Here is a 21,085-nt window from a genome sequence, read left to right on the forward strand (position 1 = left end):
GTGTCAGGTTTATTACTTCTAAAACGTTTTACTGATCCCAGCATGTAGCAACAATTTGTCTCTATAAGGACACTGCTCAGTGCAGTCTATGGGCCATTTCCTGACTGCTAATATATATAAAATAAGACAACGTCAGCACTAGTACCAAGCATGGTGACACTATTGAAGATCAGTGTTTTCTAACCTCTATGTTACAATAGTCCGTGTATCCAAGTAATCCACTGGCATTGCAGACCTCTGCAGTTACACTGCCTATCAGACTAAGGGCATCGCTGTTTTTTATTTATTTATCAGTTACATTATTTGTTTTTGCTTTTTTAAGCAGAAGACATTTTGTTTCCTCCCATTCTCACTTTGATCCTAGTGTGTACTGATCACACAATGATCATGAACAGGGCCCTCTACTGCCCTTATTTGCTGATCACAGAATCAGTGATGCCACCAGGGAAAACCAGCAACATCTGCCATTACATTGGCTCCACAGAACCACTCAGCACCCATACAGTAGGTCTGGCTCAGCACACTGACTGCGCCCCAGCTCCCAGATCTCATCCCATCTCTCTTTATCTCAACTCTCCTTCTCTTTAGGTCATCGATGCCTCCACTTTCTCTTTATCTCTTCTCCACTTTCTTTTTATCTTCCCTTTTCCCTATCTCTCACCTTTCACTTTATCGCTCCTCTTTGTCTTTATCTCTGCTGCTCATTCTCTTTATGTCTCCTTCTCTTTCTCTCTTTTCTCCATACCTCCTCCCTTTCTTTTATCCCATGTTTCTCATTAGCTCTCCTCTTTTTCTTTATCTCATCTCTCCCATTTCTCTTTATCTTTCCTCCCACCTCTTTCTATCCCTTTTTTTCCTCATTAACCCCTTCTCCGAATCTCTCATTATCGCATATGTCCTTAATCTCTGTATCTCTCCTTCCTCTCCTCTACCTCCTTTCAGTTTATTGCTCCCCTTTGTCCACATCTCTCCTCCTCATTTCCCACCCTTCTCTCCCTCCTTTCTTTCTCACTATATATCTCTCTCTTTTCTCCCCATCACTTATTTTGCTGAGGTTTTGTGGTGGAGTGCGAGGCCTCTATCTCACTGCCCTGTCACAGTCTGTGTGGATTCTCCAGGGGGCGAATCCAGAACCTGACCTCCGAAGGGGCACTCACACTAACACACAACCAGACACACACACAGCCAGACGCTCGCACTAACACAGCCACAGAGACACTCACACTACACACAAACACCTGACACCAACACTCACACACACTAACATACACAACCAGAAACTAACACAACCAGACATGCACAGTAACATACCAAAACAAAGACACACACACGCATACCCAGGCCGATGCTAACATGCATACCCAGGCCGACGCTAACATGCAGACACACACAAAGTACCCAGGCAGAGATGCACAAGTATAATGCTTATGGAAAGCATAAACTTAGTTGGTAGTAAATTGTCAAAATATATCCCTTATTTATAACAATATATACACCTATAGCACAAAATGTTAAAACCTTTAATATTCTGTACCAATTCTCTTTCTTTAGAAAATCCTTAATTCAACTTATTGCACATTTAATACTTTCTCTGCTGCTTGTACAAAACTAGTCATTGCTTCCAACTATTGAGTGATCAATTTCAATAAAAAAAAAACTATTACTAACTATCAGTAAAGCTGGATAACAAGGAAACAATTTGTTTACTGCCTTTTTTAATAAAACTTTTTAAAATGATGACTGAAAAAGCACTGAGCCTGCAGCAGCTATCATGTGCCCATGTGTCACTGCGTGGAAGAATTGTATCTATAAATTAATATTTCAGACTCTTGCATATTATAGGACAATTGTGTCAGCTCATTCGAACTATCCAAGGAAGTATTTCCAGTTTCTGTCACCAATAAGATGATTGATATACACTTATTAAATGTATACAGTACATACTGAATGTTGCAGCACAAAACATTGACTAATTCAACCTGGTAAGACAACAGATAAGTCTACAGATGGAGGGTAAGATCACCTCCATCTGCTGGACCTAAAATATACTTCTCTAGCAACTATCTTACAACAGCCTTGATAGATCTGTGTAGATTTGTAGATGGCCAGAGCCATAACGAAATAGTATGACATGAAACCACGAGCATCTGTAGACTTTTTTTATTTAATACCCATAAAATTACATCAGTGGTAACCTTGTTAGGAGCAAAGACGCCATAGCCAGTTGGGCTAGTGTGATGCACTACACAATCAGCATCTAAAATAATTTATGTGTACTGGTATAACAGATCTGATGATCACTTCCTTGGGATTTATTCACTAAAGGAGGAGTTGAATGCAGGGCCAGTCTTGGCAAATATCTCTGCAAATTCATAGTTCAATCAGTGGAGTGACTTTTGTCAAAGTGACTTTGGTTTAAGCATGTTTTATACATAGCCAACAAAGGTATTTTTGTAGCAGAGGCTCACTGCCACCGGGTCTTCATAATGTATAGTGAACTGAGAATCCATTCCAATCTTTTTCTTTTACGGTACTATTTAACTAAGGTTTTAAAAAAAGATTTAAAATGCCAGTGTAGTTTTTTTTGAGTCATAAAATAGAAATATGATGTATTTGTTGTGGCAGTTCCCTTTCTGTTCAGTTATTTAGCATCATGTTTCAGAACTCGTAACATGACAGGGTGAGAACTTTTAAATTAATACGTATTGTGAGCTACTAGAATATGACGACCGATTCTGTTCATTTATCACAGTGCCAGGATTAAAAATGTCAATCGGCAATTGTACTGTATAGTTTATCAATACGTATGTTTAGTAAGTATGTTGTACATATTGGTAAATAATAAATTACCTCTAACTATTACTGCAGCTTCTCATGTATTTCGGGTGGTAACGCTTCAGCCCTCAAGCTGCTTCTGAAACTAAATTTATTTCATCATGCAAGTACCTAGCCAAGGATGATGGGTCTTGGAATGAATTACTACTGTGGCTTAAGAATACGGCTGCCCACAGCAAGTATAAGTATATTATTTAAGTTACATTAAATAGTCATAATGTTTAAAAAATTGCAATTACCTGCATCAAAATTGGGTGTTTGAGAAAATATCATAGAATTAAGATGGAAAGGTAAACGCAGCAATTTAAAAGGACAGTTCCTGGCAGGAAGACCCACATTTTTATATCACTGGTCTTTCATTTAAACTATAAAACAAGCATTATATTTATTTTTCAGTATTGAAAACATAGCTATATGTGATTATAGAAATAGTGTTAAAATAATCCTAAAAGTGCTTTTATAATTATTTTCAATGTGTACTTTGAGAAAACATACCATCTCAGAACCAATAACTTAACCTTTTAAAATATTGTTTCACTATAAAAAAAAGCATCAGTGAGTATTCTTGTTTAAATTCAGGTAAACACGCTCTACTGGTTTGCCTAATAAAACCTTATTTAAGGAAACTAACTACACTTATTGTCCTCAGTGTTTGGCACTATTTCACCAGTAGGATATATATCAAAACAACTCAGTTTGTATCTACAATGCCTTCCTTCTCTCTAAACCCCATGTGTAATACCCTACTCTGTTCCCCAGAACCACCCGACCCCTACAGCCTCTCTGCTGCTAACCCCACAACCACAAATAGATAGGAACATAGAATTTGACGGTAGGTAGGAACCATTTAGTCTGCCCATTTTTCCCGATGTAGAGACTCTATTAATGAGTCCTTTGGTCTTGTCTTAGATTCAGGATAGTTTTATGCCTATCCCTTGTATTTTTAAGCACCCCCACTGTTTTAGCCTCTAACACATCAATAAGAATACATCCTCCCTCATGATGCCTTTAGTGCATTCCAACACAGGACTGGACTGGGAATTAAAACCAGCCTGGAAATAATTGAATACCAGCTACATATTCCATGGGGCTTTTTGGGCACACTGTACACGTTGGGCTGTGGCCCCAAATACGTGAAAATACCTGGGAACTTCCTGACTTCTGCTACCCGAAGCCCCCTTGCGAGATGCGGGTAGGAGGTCCAGCTAATGTTGGTGGGTGGTCTCGCTGAGATACACCATTGATGGAGGGGATGCACACCATTGTTGGAAGGGAACATGGAGGGAGTGGAGCTCTCTGTGTGTGGGTTAAACACAGAGGGTTCCCAATCATCTAATGGGACCAACTGAGAGAGCGTCAGTATGGCTTGCATAATGTGCAAAAAACATCTTAAGTTTCTCTCATAGAGAGTGAATGTGTGTACGTCCATATATGTAAGTGTATATAAGTGCGTGTGTGTGTGTGTGTATGTAAGTATATGTTTTAAATTATGTGTGCATGTATGTTTAAGTGTATGGTATTAAACAAGAAAACAGCTTGCAGGTGCTGTTTTTAAAACCAAGAGCCTGCCTGTGCCATTTTTGCTAAACAGCTGGTCAGTCCCCAAAATAACATGCCATATTCGCCCCTTAAACACTCACACATCCATGCTCACTCACACACACAAAGTTTAGAGTTGCTCTCCCTGCACGCCATGAGCCAGCAGCTTACATCTGGGGGGGGTCACATCTGCCAGTCAGTGTTGACTGGCATATGTGCAGTGGGTGTGATTATATGTTTTATTTTATGTGTTATTATATTATATTTTGCTCCTGCAGCCCTGCTGCAACCCCAAGCTTTGCCAGCCGCTACTCTCAACTGTTTCAGTCCTGGCACCCATAACAAGGTTATTGATGTCTCTCTTGTCCACTTCACCCCATGTCCTACTTTCTCTTTTCAGCCTCTTTAAACCTAAACTAACCCTGCTTTGCATCTTATCTTCAGGTCACTTATTTTTCCACTTGACTTCACCAAAGTCAAATCACAAACACCAAAGTAGTCACTTAACTTCTATCTTTTACCACTCAACCTCCTTATAAATGGTAAAATTGCCGGACCAAGGCATCCATTTCCCTCTTTTCCAGTATGTCTTTCATGTCTTCATATAATTGTTCAAATTGAGTATGTTTTGTAAAATGTGCTAGCCTATTACAATAGTGGGGCAGTGAAAATTATAACAATAACATAAAAATGTATACTTTACTGAATGACTAATACTAATACATATTACGACACACTGGTACTGATGGATAAGAAGGCCCTGATGACAAAACATGTGTTCCAATATATAGCATATATGTACCATACCATATGCCCTTATGAGACTGTATATCTCCTGTTAATAGAGTACACAATGGAACAATACTGAATAATGATGTTTATGGAAGCATTCTCTGATAAAAAACATTTGTAAGTGTAGATTACAAAACATCATTGCGGATCCTTTTAACCTTGTTCACGTTGTGAAAGATTACACTACCTACACAGTGATTTAGCTGTAACCTTATTTCTTGGCTGTACTTAAGTCATTGGTATGCTCTATATTAGCTCAATAAATCCAGTCGAAGCAGATTTCTAAGACAGTTACTCTTAAACAAACAGAACCATTCTTCAGATCTCTTATCTGTCTGGTACGATTGGACACTTTTATTCACACTGAGCATTAACCTTGTGACAAACAGTAGACAATCCAAATACACGTCTTTTTTTTTTCTTATAATGTATATGTCTTAAAATGCGCATTCTCTTTTATTATGCGATTTCAATGCCAGGTTGATTGACGGCAGACATATATACTGCAAAAAATAGGGTTTGCACAGTGTTTAAAATTAAAATTAGAAAATTAAAAAAATGTTGTAGTCGGTCATCCTACTGCATCCTATGATAAAACATGCCTTGCATTTATAAGATATCGAAGTGTTGTGTTATACTATGCACATGGCATAGTGATTGCTTCAAAGAAAAGAATATGCCTTCCTTATACCTTCCTTTATAGAACAGCTCCCACCCATGCATAATAAAGTGTGTTAAAAAGCCTAAGAATGTGCTTTAGCAGAAAGACTGTCTTCCTATTTGTATTGTCAATTGCCTGCTAATGAGGTTCAATGACATGTCACTAGGTATGGCAGTTAATAGGTATTTGCTAACGTAATGCTAATAATAGCATCAAATTGTAATATAAGGAATGCCCGGGTTTCCATGGGCAAATAAAGTATTTGACAAACAGGTAACTGATATAAGCCATGTGCAAGTAATTACTAAATACTTAAAGAAAACTAAAGTACAAGGGGAAGTTTATTTGAAAGGGGGGGCGTGTTAGAATCAGGGGTCATAATCTGAATCTAGAGGGTGAGAGTTTTTGATGCACCCTAAGGAAGTTTTACTTTACTGAGAGGGTGATAGATTACTGGAACGGTCACCCATCAGAAGTGGTAGCAGCCAGGGCCGGCCTTAGGGGTGTGCGACCTGTGCGACCGCACAGGGCGCCATGGTTGCAGGGGCGCCTGACCGGGACTTAGATTAAAGCATCGTTTTTTTTTTTGTTTTTTTTTAAACTTTATTTAACATCATTGATGTTAAATAAAGTTTAAAAAAAAAAAACGATGCTTTAATCTAAGTCCCGGTCAGGGGCGCCGAGCGGTTGCTCGTGAAGTTCTCGGCAACCGCTCGGCGCCCCTTACTCTCCGTGACTCCGTCGCGGTGCCTCCCGCTCTTACCGCAGGACTCCGGCAACAAGGTAAGTGGGGGGGTAGTTTGAAGGGGCAGAGGGGGGGGGTAGTTTGAAGGGGCAGAGGGGGGGGGTAGTTTGAAGGGGCAGAGGGGGGGGTAGTTTGAAGGGGCAGAGGGGGGGGTAGTTTGAAGGGGCAGAGGGGGGGGTAGTTTGAAGGGGCAGAGGGGAGGGGTAGTTTGAAGGGGCAGAGGGGAGGGGTAGTTTGAGGGGGGGTAGTTTAAAGGGGCAGAGAGGGCGGGTAGTTTGAGGGGGGGTAGTGAGGGGGGGGCGCCAGAGGAGTAGTCCGCACAGGGCGCCACAACACCTAAGGCCGGCTCTGGTAGCAGCTAATACAGTGAGGGAATTAAAACATGAATTGGATAGACATAAAACTATCCTGAACACAAGACCAAGGACTGATTGAGATCTGAGGCTTCAAAACAGGAAAAACTGGCAGACTAGATGGGCCAAATGGTTCTTATCTGCTGTCAAATTCTACACGTCTTCTATGTTCATATTAACCTTTCAAAAGTCAAATCGCAAGCGAGTGACCTACGAAAATATATTACATTAGATCCTCATTCAATGGATGGATTTAAAGTATAACAGTACTTTCAGTGTACTGTAGAACTATGATCACACTGCTTCAGTATGTGTTACAGACAAATCCTTGGGCAAGGGCTTCTTAGTTTAGTAACACTTTGTACAATTTACATTTCAGTAATGATATAAGGTAAAAATGTGATATAAGATACATACATTTTTACCACTAAATGGAGGAAATGACTTAGTTGGCACAAAGCCATTCTTATAAAATTCTGTTAAATTTAAAATACTGAAAGAATTCCAGTCTCCAGTGTTTGCTCAGCAGTCTTGTAATGATGCTTCTTAGCTAGTCAGCAAAGGGTTAAGATGCAGCTATTTTCATAAATTATATATACATGTTAACACAAGGATGCAGCTTAACCTTCCAATCATCACACATGGGACTAACTACAATCACTAAATGTGAATAGTCTGCAGAGGACCACATTTGAGAAAACCTCAACTTCTTCATTGGGTTGAGTTTGATTGAGTCTATATTTGTCAACACATAACAAATGTTATTATACTTGCTAAGACATTTCCCAATCTCATGTAGGAAGGGTTGATGGTTTGAACTGGTTGGCTCGCAGTGTAGCCTTGTACTTGCCTTTGATGTACACATCGTCGTCAGCTCTCATGAACCACTCGTACTTGTCCAGGTATTTGTCGTGCATGTGCTTGATCATCATGAAAGATTTCTTCTGAGGAGGGTAAGTGTCATCCACGCCGGGCAGAGAGATTACTGGCATTGGTTCTGGTAGCAGCACCTCTTCAGAACCTTCGCTGGAGAAGAATTCCACTTTGCCAGGGATGTTAGGAGCCCAGGTTCGAAAGGCAGCCACAGCTCGGGTATCTAGGTATTTCTTGGCTGTCATCACCCCAACATAGAGAAAATTTCTTTGGGAGTCTTCTGGGGGATCCCAGTCCCCGCTGCCATTGTGATTGCTCCTGTGCCTGTTTGTGTTGTTCTTGCTGCCCTTAATCTCCTTCTTTTTCTTTACCTCATCATCGTCATCCTCAAACACAGTAGCTGGGCTGCTGTTCGGCACCATGCCCTTCCCGTGCCAAGGGTCGCTCCTCTCTGGTACCCTCATGCCTCCAGGATGCCCCTGGGCTCTCTCTCCTCCCCGGCTGTAATAAGAGCATACACTGGACCTTCTTTTCTTGTCGCTCATCTCTGCTACTTTAGGGGCGATCAGCCAAGAAGCCGCTGTAAATCCTAGGATTAAGCCCACCACCACACTCATCCACGGTCTCCTGGACCTCACAGCCATCCTTCTACTTCTCAACAGTACTACACTGATGCTTTGTTCAGTAATTTCACAGGAACATGTAAGACGCTCCACTCCAGCAGGAGCAATCCCAGAACTGGAGAAGAACCCAACGAGAGAGGGTGCTTTTGCCCCAAGCAGCCCCTCAAGCGGAGTGTTCTTGAAGCTGAGGGCACCGGTGTCTCCTGCTTTGTTAGGAGGAGTAAAAGTTGCCGGGGTGAGAGATCCTGAAGGAGCCCGTTCAGCAGCAGCGGCAGCGTCTGGGTTGCCAGCTTGTCACTGCTAGCACCTCCTCCAAACCCTGTGCAAGGAGCTGCGGATGCTCATCCTCCTCCTCCTGCTCCACCTCCTCCCTCTGCTCCCATCAACCCAGCCAGAAGCTCTCCCACACCCCAAAGTGTCCATGCCACCAACACCCTGACAGAGACTTAGCTGCCCGTTTTCAGATACTCTCCCATAGAGGAGATATATAGTCCATATGGGCTCTGGGAGAGTGGACAGTCCAGGATCTGCTCCCTCCTACCTTTTCTCAGCACTCTAACTCTTCCTGCAGTGAGGCCCTTTGTCGTCACGCCCCCCCAAGAAGCTTCAGCGTTTGTATTTCCATAGGAACTGTGGGGAGGGGGACTGGCTTTAAACCCTACCAGCATTTACTGGGAGCCTTTTCCTGGCTGTCAGCAGTGTCTGTGACAGTCTAAGGGCTGGGAGGGGGAGCGGTCCATGTGCTTACAGTAGGTCCCCTCCCCATTCTGCATGTGTAAGAATACAGAGCACTGTTTATGAGAAGAATGATCAATCCTCTAGATTCCATCACTGCATGCATCTATCTATTAATCACCTTCTCTGCCACCAGCATGCCACCCTTCCGAAACTGAACTAATTGCACATGTCTATATATCTCTCTCTCTCTCTATATATATCTATACACTGTAGGGCAAACATAATGGGACACACCTCTTAATTATTGGAGTCAGGTGTTTCAATCAGACCCCCTGGCACAGTTTGTGGACTTTCGTCTCTGCTAGATATTGCATGGCCAGCTGTAAGTGGTATTATTGGAAAGTGGAAGCGTTTAGGAACAGCAGTAATTTAGCCACGAAGCGGAACATCATGGAAAGTCACAGAGCGGGGACGCCGAGTGCTGAGGCGCATGATGCGTAAAAGTCGCCATAGCTGAAGAGTTCCAAACTTCCTCTGGCATTAATATCAAAGCAAAAACTGTGCGGCGGGAGCTTCGTGGAATGGGTTTCAATGGCAGAGCAGCTGCATGCAAGCCTCACATCACCAAATACAATGCCAAGCATCTGAACGGGTGGTGTAAAGGACGCAGCCTCTGGAGCAGTGGAAACATGTTCTGTGCAGTAACGGATCACGCTTCTCTGTTAGCCTGATGGCCGTGTCTGAGTTTGGTGGATGCCAGGGGAACGTTACCTGCCTGACTGCATTATGCCAACTGTAAAGTTTGGTGGAAGAGGGATCATGGTATTGAGCTGTTTTTTAGGGGTTGGGCGGCTTACTTCCAGTGAAGGGAAATCTTAATGCTTTGTGGGAACAGTTTGGAGAAGGCCCTTTTCTATTCCAGCATGATTGTGCCCCAGGGCACAAAGCAAGGGGCATAAAGATACGGTCAGATTAAAGTCTATGTATTTAGAAAGCAATGACTTAAAAGTTCCTGTTGGTGTAATGATCAGGTATTTTTGTCCATACAGTGTATTATTTTAAATTATTCCACTTATTTTAACAGCACTTCAGAATCTGCTGGTGCTATATAAATAAATGTATGTAATGCAGTATACTGTAGGTGCTCCTCACCTTAGTGTGCAAGGACATGCAAACAAGCAAGGGATCGAAAATTACACAATGGTGAATGATGAATTTTACTTCTTATAAAACTGCTCACGTTATATGGATTTAATATTAAATATTTTAAAATAAATGCATGACTTGTAGAAGGACCCTATTTTACAAAATAACAAGAGTTCTCTCTGGTGTAGACAAAACTACCCACAAGATAGCAAAAAAAACACATTATCAGACGCTGTTTGTTTAGCCATATGGAATACATGGTAACAAAATACTCAGTGTTAACCTAACAGTTCCAGAAAAAAGTTATCCAAAAGCCCCATTATGGAAAATCATTTAGATGGAACATTTCACCAAAAATATGTGTTCTGGTACAAGTCAACCAGTGTGACCAACTTTACAGACCAAACATTTTAGGTTTATGATGTTGCAGTTACATGTGTTTGTGCATAGAGGATATCCATATACAGCTAGGAAAGGGTCAGGATTCGGTCTGCATGAAACCATGTTTCTCAACCTCAGCAAGACCCCAATTGCCCTTATCATCATAGCTTCTCTGGAAGTACAACTCCTATTAGGAGTATGTGGTTGATTGTGATGGGAGTTGTATTCTTCATTGGCTGTTTAAGATATGATGAGGACAGGCCTCTTGTGCTCAGTCTGCTCTGGAATACAAATCCTACGAACTCTAACCTGCCCACAAGACAGAAAGACAGCTTTAAGAATGGTAATAAAAGGCTGATTTATTCTCATGCCGATGCCTACAGAAGCTGTTGATGGTTGATGATAGTTTTGGAATATTTAGCCTCCTTCCAGCAGTTTGTAATCTTCCCTCTAAATTATATTCCAGAATGTGTTAACTGCTGGGAGCTCTTCCCTGGTGAAGTATCACTTTATAGCTGGAGGCTACATGTATGGGTGGGTACCGCTTAGACTATTCATTCCTCATTAATCACTCTATGTGCAAGTAAATTATGAAATTTACTATTTTTTTTCATGCTTAGTTTTTTTTTTTAGCAGGGGTTGAAATATCCACTAAAAATTTCTCCATCGTTCCCCAGGTCACAGAAAGTCAAAATGTTAATTGCTACTTCATGTCTGCATAATTTAATAATTGCAGTTTATTATTCTGGCTCCTATCCTGAACAGTGTTTTGGTATTGCAATGTATAATGAGAGAGGGCTATACAACTAGAACTGGATTGACCAAGTAGCACATGGACCTATTGCTTCATGTCCACAGAGGTGTAGGGATCCTGTAGTAGACTCACTTTTTCTGTAGTAGCCTGAGCTGCTCCATCACTGACACAAGCAGAGTAGCCGGCTCCTCTCCCAGTGTCCATCAGCCCCAGGGCAGGAAGAGTGGGGGAACTTTAGGTCACAGGGTGTGCTCTGATTGGCTGTTCAGTCTCTTCCTCGCTTCACCGATGTTCCTTTTCTTTCCTTCCATGTTACATAAGGTTGTGTGCGCAGTTACAGGGAATGCAGGAGGTTGTACACTGCTATTTGAGGACTACAGCCCCCAGACAACAAAGAAGTGTCTTGAAGTGCAATGGCTCACAGCTTCTCTAGCTCAGTTTAGAGGAGTTTATGTAGCTTTTTTTTTTTCTACGCCTGTGTTGTGTGGTATATCTAATGTTATGTTGCACCCCACTTTATATTTTTTTGCAAATTGTCTTGATATGAATGGGAATGCTTTGTCCAGGATTTTTGTTCCTCTTGCCAACAGTCCTGTTCAGTATCACAATAGATTAGCACATGCGCAGTGGCCAGACCTTGGATTAGGAGGGACATAATATTAGGTCAGTGTTTAATGCCTCTTGACACTCCCATTATAGAAGAATGTATATTTATGTACTTTTCCAGTGCTTTAATATTAATTAGAAAAAATGAAAGACGTGAGAGAGAGAACTAGAGTGAGAGTGTGAGTGAGTGTGATTGAATGTGGGCCCACGTATTTAGGAGAAAATACGGTAGATTTGCAATCCGTACTTGCAATACAGGGATATAAGATTGGTAGAATGCATCTCCTGCAAAGCAGGCCCAGATTGGCCATTTGGCACACCGTGGCAAATGGCGCTGGCCAACATTGCTCTATACTCCGATCTGCCACTCCAGCAGAAAAAGGTCACAGACATCATAAAAGTGACAGGTCCGCAACTTTTTCCTGAGTTTGGCCCTGCCGTACAGCATTTAGCACGGGAGCGGGGAAAGAGAATTTCCCAATGTATTTGCAAGAGCGGCAACACAAATGTACAGGTACAATTTTTTTAATTTTGACTAATTTCTTCGATTCAACTAACCATCGATTCAATTCTGTATAGGTAAAAGGTATTTTTACAACAAGTATAGTATTTATTAACCCTTAACCGACCACATCAGCCATTTTTCCAAAGATAGACATTTCACTCTGTATAACTATGTTCTACTATGTTATACATATTTGAATTGATTCCCTTCCAATCTTGTCTAGAATTATAAACCATTAATGAGGTTTAAATTTTGAAGATAAAGCATGAAAATGCAAAACAGCCTATATCTCATACTTTCCTTTGTTTGGGAAAATGAAAAGGGTCACAGACAATAATTGAAATAAAAAAAATTGGAATAGTATACATTTTATCTATTAGGGACACTCACATTTAGTAGAAATGTGTTGCACAGGAAATCTTAGTCTTCTCTGTACCCAAATTACGCCTTTGTTTATTTACTGATGTGGGAGTTGGCAGCAGGGTTTGTGGGAGAGTTGAATTCACTATACGTCATAAAGGGACATCATATAGCAAATTTATCTGCAAGAAGGGCTGATCTGGCCCTGGATACAGTATAGTCCAATCAGAGGGATGGCTGTAAATGCAGTGCACTGATTTAAATATACTTCATACAGCACTATCCAAGCAATTTGTACAACAGAAGGTCACTGTGGTTGACCCTTCATTATGGAAAGTGATGTTATGGATAGTGAAAAAGCCTTCTATGAGGAAATGTATGAGTGTATGGTGATTTCTTAAAATATTTTTTTTCTGTGCGCTTTCTGGCAGCTGCACTGCACTGGGAGAAAACCCTGATGGTGCACCATGTGCTATAATCCATGTAAAATCTTAAGGGGATTGATTGTTCCATTTATGTTTTTTGTACATATGTAAATTTAATTATCTATACACACATGGACCATGAGTGTATATGTGTATATATAATATATATATATAATATATATATATATATATATATATATATATATATATATATATATAGAGAGAGAGAGAGAGAGATAGATATATTATGAAATAAACTCCAGTTTGCAGTATTTCTTTAAAACATCAGCCCTTTTGTGGTGCATTTCTTGCATATTTGTTAATTTTCTCTTTTTTTTTTTTTTTTTTTCCAGTGGATATGTTTTGCTCTGTTCATTATGGAAGCATTCTCATGCTGCTACAGATGACTTATTGATTGTTTATATATCACAACGTCATAGGCTCTGTCCTGACCAGCATTCCATGGTTCCCGAGAGCAGCTGTGTCCACCTTTTAAATAAAGTTGGCCATATTTCATGAAACATAATTCGGAGGCTGGATTCATGCAATACAGTAAAACCCATGGGGTTTTCTTACAGAACATAACTTGTAAACTCTGCCACATCCATAGGTGATGAACTTTTCCAGCCTGCCCCTTGCTTCTTCTCCAATCAATGTTAGAATTATACTCCAGGTATAAGCTTGACAAGGGCCAAGCTTCCATACTCCCTTTTTCTCTTTTTCGATATTCCTGTGATAATATCCAAAAATTGTACCTGTTTCCTGTCCTCAAGTACTGTAGTTGTGCTCCTCTGTATTAAACCATACAGGCATTATACCCCCAAAATGTACTCGACTTTCCAATATGGTCAATTGTTTGTCCTGTTTCCAAAGTATTTTAGTAAATCTAGGTTTTGAAAAAGACATTGGGCTTGATTTCATAATCAGATTACAATACAGATATACTCACCATAAAGCAGGTTAACTCTAAGGGCACAAATTCTAAACAAGATCACTAACCATTCAAAGCCTATTCTAAAAAGCAATTCTAAATTCCAAATTAGAGTATAATTATAATGATTAGTAGGGTTTCCATCGTTCAAATATACCATAGTTTACAAGTATTTAATCATTTAATGTCTAAACTTTGCATTAAAAGTTACATTTTAAAACATTTTTTATTGTTTTTTACAATTATTTTTATGTTGTTTCTCAATATGGTTTATAAATAAAGTTGTTTGACAAGCTAGAAAACCATCGCTTCTTAAACTTTACGCACGTCAACATTGTTAAATTGAACTGCTTGCTACAAATGTATCAATTTGTTTGTTTATAAAATATGAATTTTTTTTAACTGCAATGCTTGGCACATATTGTCACTTAAATATTAAAGTAAAAAGTGCTAAAATATCCCTAGAAAAATACTTAGCAACTTTCAAAAAATATATAATTTTGTTTAGCAATTTAAGTATCTTCTGGCCGCTATTGAGGCTACGCTCGTGTTTCCAAAATTAGGACAAATAGTTTTAATAGGGAATAGTTTCAAAGGGCTACATTAAATAAGTGGGGCTACACTAAATAAGTTACTGGGAATTCACAACTGAAGGGGGGTAAAAAAGAAATTGCTCTGGTCCGGTAGTGCAAACATGTGCTTTATGGGGAAATTCAGTTGTGATAGGAGTTTCAAAAGGAATATTGGTAAATTAGTCCACACTTTTTGTATGGGGTTTTACTCACATTTTTAATTTTTTTTTTTGCTATGTGGTATCTCTATTATGAGAAAACACACACATTTAATTTTAAAATTATGTATTTATCTATATTCTAAATTGTAGGATTTTAAGTGATGGATCCACTTCATTAAATGTGTTCGCAGCCCTACACCAGATTTCCAAAAAGTGCAATTTTTATTACTTCTTTTGTAGAAAGCATATTTCTGTTATTTCAGCTACTACTAGGCCAAAATGTCATGTAAAAAAATGATCACAAACAATTAGCTGTGCACAGGGGAAACAACAGACGTTCTACGTCTTATTTTTTCCTTAGGAAATCTCTAGGGGGTCGCCCAAAGAGACTTCTTTGCTTGCGTTGCCAAGATGGATACCAATTTCACTTCGCTGATGAGGCCCGTGAATGTGAAGACTTAAACCTGGTCGTTCCCTTGTGTAGAGTAAATTTGCCTAGTTCTAGACAGCCGTTACAAGCAAGATTACTCAGATATTCTCTCTTTTTAATGATGTAAGTAAGAATGTTTTTTAGACTCTATTGTATTTAGAGCTATATTTGAGGTTATTTTTGTACAAAATACAGTAGTGCTTGTTTTCAAATTAAATTACATATATGAGAAAAATAAGCATATGAAAAAAGTTAAAACACAAAAGCCAATTCCTGCCATAGTTCTGTCCAGTACGAATAAGCTATGGTTACTGATGAGAGCTTACAATCCTTGGGGAAAACTAAGGAAGAAATAAGTGATTCACAACCAAAATAACCATGAACAATTTTGTTGGCTTATTGATTTTCAAAAACAAAAGAACATCAGGTTACTGTAACTCACAATGCACTATATAAAAAATCTACTAAATTAACTACTGTAAAAAGTCTATAATTGTGGCCCTCATAGCAGTATGTTACATTAATCTAGAACATTTTCAGAAATCAATTAAGAAGTGTAAAGTGTGAAAAACTCTTAAGGATGCCTCTTATATGTTTTTCATTCATTGTTTTTTTTATTTGTTTTAATCAGTATAGTCCACACCGTCTTTTCAAATCTTACACATATTATGACTTTTAGAGGTGCAAAAAACTTGGGGGAAAAATACCTTATTGGCCTTGAAATCTAGTGCATGGAAGTAAGTACACTATACGAATAAAGGTTTGTAGACAACCCTCCTAAATATTGGGTTCAGTTGTGACAGTGCTCGAAAAAAATAAAGTTGTGGGGGGGGACCCAAAACAAAACAAATCAATAAATAAAATTGATTTGATTTGTTTTTCCAAAACTTATTTTTTTTGGAGAGCTGCCACTAATTACTTTTGTTATTTCACATTACTTTTAGGGTAACTGTGGAGTTTTACCCTCAGTGATTCAGCAGCACTTATTATGTTTGTTCAGTGCTTCACCTAAAGTCACTTATTGGGTTCAGCTGTGTTAGCCACACTTATTGCTAACAGGTGTATGAAATGTAAATGCCATCTCCATAGACCTGATTTCCCCTGAGATTATGCACCTTAATTCCCAATGGACTGATATATAGGCATATTCGAGTGAAAAGGTTTGATATGTCTTTGTACATCTTTTGCAGCATGTGAATAAGCTTCAAAGCACTGAGCTGCCTGGAATAAGCTAAAATGGAGTATTATCCTTGCCAAATGTAGATTTCCCCAGGCTTTATTAAGTATGAGATTGCACTGGAAACAACAAGAAGCTACAATTTAAAAAAATACATCACTTTGATTCATTGGTAAAAACAGAACTGTACATAAAGGATAAGAGAGTGTATCCTGTAGATAAAAGACACATTTTTGGTGGTGATGATCGCTGTTTTTGATCTATGGACATAAAGGCCCATGAATAAGAACATTTTAGAAGGATATTCCTGTGTTTGCCGGCATGATCCAATCAATTAGTTTTAGTAGCATTTTAATAGTTTAGGGCAGGCCCGGACTGGGACAAAAAATAGGCCCAGGCATTTAAGCCAGAGCAGCCCATTTTTATTTATTTATTTATTTATTGTTAAAGCCCACCCTTCATGTACCATCTTTGCGTTTACTCACTCAATCACACAAATCATTAACACATTCATTAATGCAGTCTCACAAATCATTCAAGCAATTCATCCACACATGAATTCATTAATTGTCATACGCATTCACACAATTCATCCACACATTTATTCATTCATTCATTCTCATACGCATTCACACTACCCCTTCTCCCCATCTTATCTGCCCCTTCTATGTTCCCCCTTTTTACTATGTACCCCCTTCCCCACTTCTCAATATGTATCCCCTCTCCCCATTTCTCACTATCTAACCCCCCTCTGCCCCTTCTCACTGCGCCCCCCTCCCTCACCCTACTTACCTTGTTGCCGGAGCAAGCAGCAACTGCGACCGGGCCCACAGCAGGGCCGGATTGACTTAGGGGCTGATGGAGCTGCAGCTCCAGGCCCCTACCTTAAAATAGGCCCAGTCAGGACTGGTGCCCCTTATGCCCTGCATTAATGCGGCCGTAGAGGCCACATAGGCCCAGTCAGTCCGGTCTTGACTGGGCCTATTTTAAGGTAGGAGCCTGGAGCTGCAGCTCCATCAGCCCCCAAGTCAATCCGTCCCTGCCGCGGCCCGGCCCACCGGGAAAATGCCCAGTGTGCCCGATGGCCAGTGCGGACCTGGTTTACGGCCTCCATCAGAAATCTTGCGGCCCAGTGCAAACCTTATGCTCCATGCTCCTTCCACTGCTCCGACCATTCCTTGCAATGGGGCCACCAATCCCTTCTGGTCCATAAAGCCCACAATGGTCCAGTTCTATGTTGAGGGCCATGATGGCTAATGAAGAGGTCTGTGACAGATCAGAGAGGCCAGACCCCCATACTTGCCTTAGCCCCATACACACATACTGCCTCTGATATATTGCACTAAGTTAGCTTATCATTGGTTTTTGTATTTTGCGTTTTTTAATTGTTTTCATATTTCATTATTGGCTTTAAAGTAAAACCGTTACGTCTGAGATAAATCCATGTGAGAATACAGCACGGAAAGTGATCACACGTGTTGTTATATCAATGTTACGTTCATATTTGTTCTGACATCTCACTGACCTAGCATAGAATAGCCAGGGCATTTTTTCCTTGCAAAGTTTCCTTCATTTCTCATGAACCCTCACTAAGAACTGCATTGGAATCCTGCTGTCAGCCCAAAGTTCATGCACAATTGTTTTGGGAACTGTGCCTCTAGATTAGAACCTGCGGTTGTTTACAAACATGCAGCTTCCCTGTGACGTTATAGTCATTAATTTTACATAAATTTAGTGTGAGATAGCAATTATAAAGAGATTCAGCAGCACGTTGGCAGCTTTTACAGAAACCTCAACAGAAAACAAGAAGGCAAAGGCATTTACATATAAATATATATTGAAAAGGGCAAAACCCATAATTAAAATCTTGTATGTAGCTCACATGTCTCTCCCTTGCATTTGTGAATACACCCCTTATCACATATCCACATTTAGATAGTAAAACATAAAGGAACAATGTACTAAAGGACACAGAATGTAAATACTTAAAGTGACTGATGATATCTGGGAACTTACTCTATTTCACCAAGGTTCCCAGGTATGAATATGACTATGACTTTACACTATATTATTGCTGTTAGTAGTACTAGTAGTATCATTTATTTATTTATATATTGCCATTGTTGTCTGCAATGCTGTACAATGAGTAAACACATGACAAGTAGGGTGACCACATCGGCCATGTTTTTCAGGACACGTGTTAAGGCTTATTGGCATTAGCCTATAGTTCTCGGCTAGTACTGGTAGTGCGGCAGTTTACATTCCAAGAGCTGTTACAAGCCAAGTGACTCCTGAAAATCAGTTTTTTTCGGGTTATTCTAAGGGGGAGTGCCCTCCTTCAATGCATTGGTAACTCGAGGGGGGGCAGAGTGGCATATCTAGGGAGCAGGGTGACATATCAGGGGGCAGAGTGGCATATCTGGGGGTATAAAGCATATGAGGAGGCAGAGTGGCATATCAGGAGAGCATAAATCATATCAAGGGGGCAGAGTGGTATATCTGGGGGGCATAAAGCATATCAGCAGAGCCGAGCGGCATATCACGGGACAGAGTGGCATATCTATAAGTAAGGTGCATTATGAATTAAGGGGAGGGACATTAAAATGGCTATTGGTTTTCAAAATGTCTGTGTATAACATATGCTGACTAAATGTATAATAGATACCAAACATCTTAAAATACATGCATTCTTGTTCATGAGATAAAATACTGTTTTACCGTTCCACTCGTGTAAATTTTTTTCCCCTTTAAAATGGCACCAAACTTTAAGGGTGTGGCCTACAATCGAGACAATATGGTATATATAGGTATATAAATATATATATATATATATATATATATATATATATATATATATATATATATATATATATATAAACCGCATTTGCTCTATTATAGGATGACCCCGATTATAAGACAACCCCCCCAAATCTGAATATTTTTTAAGGAAAAAAAGAAAAAGCCTGAATATAAGACTACCCAAGTTTTACTATTAAATATTAATTAATGTAAACTATTTTTTCATTTTTCATAAAAACTATGATTGAGAAAAATGCATTTTTTTATTTCATTTTATTTGCCAACATGCCCCCAGTTATGCACATCTGCCCCCCCAGATATGCCTTATACCCCCTTATATGCCACTGTGCCCCCCAGAAATGCCTTATACCCCACTATATGCCACTCTGCCTCCCAGATATGCCACTCTGCCACCAGATATGCCTTATACCCCTATATGCCTCCGAGATGCCTCTTGACCCCAGGGGCGTACCTAGAGTATTTGGCACCTGGGGGAGATCCTGTATGTGGCACCCCCCCACACACACTTTAAAACTGCATAGCTTCTATCATTACATACTGGTACAGACATTGATGGTGGTACAGCATAACTGTTATTATTATATACTGAGGCAGACACTGATGGTGGTACAGCATTACTGTTATCATTATATACTAAGGCACACATTGACAGTGGTACAGCATAACTGGTATCATTATATACTGAGGCACTGTAAGGACTTACCTGCCTCTTCGGTCCCGCGCCGTGGCCGGTCCCTCGACGCTTCCTCCTCGGCTGGCTTCCCGTGACCGACCACGCGGCAAACAGGTAGCACAGCGCCACTGTGTGGTCAAAATATAATATTACACGTTACATCTGTAACGTGTTCTTATAACCTCGGGTGACCTCCTTAATGCAGGACACACCTCCACCTGTCCCTATTTAAACCTGGACTTCCTCTTCTGGGTCACCCTTGGTTGGTGTATTCTGTGGTTTTCCTGTGCGACTTGCTGTGACTATTTCTTCATTTGACCCGGCTTGCTGACTTTGCTCCTGTTTTCTGATTTGGCTCCTGTTCTCTGATTGTTGGTATTGACTTGGCTTGTTTGATTACTCTTCTGGATTTGATTCGGCTTCCTGCTTTACCGGTTACCAGACCTGATTCTTGGTTCCAGCTCTCCTGGCTACTCCTGGTTCCTGTTTGCCTGGCTCACTCCGCCATCCGGGGTCCTCCTCATCCAATCGTTACAGGCACACATTGACGGTGGTACAGCATAACTGTTATCATTATATACTGAGCCAGACATTGATGGTGGTACAGCATAACTGTTATCATTATATACTGAGGCAGACACTGACGGTGGTACAGCATAATCCCTATCACTAAACATTGAGCCAGACATTGACAATAATGCAGCATAACCTCTATCACTATATACTAAGCCAAACATTGATGTGGTGTAGGCCTACCATTTCAGTGTCTTAGTGGCTTAGTAGAAATGAAAATTCTGGACCGAAACTGAAAATTCAATATTCCCCAGAGGGGGGGAATAGTGAGAAGGGGCAGAGGGGGGATAGTGAGAAGAGGCAGAGGGGGGAGGTAGTGAGAAGGGGCAGAGGGGGGTAGTGAGAAGGGACAGAAGGGGGGAGTGAGAAGGGGCAGAGGGGGGAGGTAGTGAGAAGGGGCGGGGGGTAGTGAGAAGGGGGTGCCAGAGGAGTAGTCCGCACAGGGCACCAGAACACTTAAGGCCGGGTCTAG

General features: G+C 40.4%; 1 protein-coding gene across 1 annotated transcript in view; it reads right to left on the reverse strand.

Moving 5' to 3' along the window:
* CHSY3 (chondroitin sulfate synthase 3) overlaps positions 1-9,039 on the reverse strand; it is a 150,543-nt gene extending 141,504 nt beyond the window's left edge. The window contains exon 1 of the mRNA XM_053473644.1: positions 7,776-9,039. Within this exon, the coding sequence (XP_053329619.1) occupies positions 7,776-8,442 (667 nt within the window). The 5' untranslated portion in view covers positions 8,443-9,039. The remainder of the gene's footprint in view (positions 1-7,775) is intronic.
* Between the last annotated feature and the right edge of the window lie 12,046 nt (positions 9,040-21,085).

This window comes from Spea bombifrons, chromosome 1 (genome assembly GCF_027358695.1).
Source record: "Spea bombifrons isolate aSpeBom1 chromosome 1, aSpeBom1.2.pri, whole genome shotgun sequence".
NCBI classification, from domain to species: Eukaryota; Metazoa; Chordata; class Amphibia; order Anura; family Pelobatidae; genus Spea; species Spea bombifrons.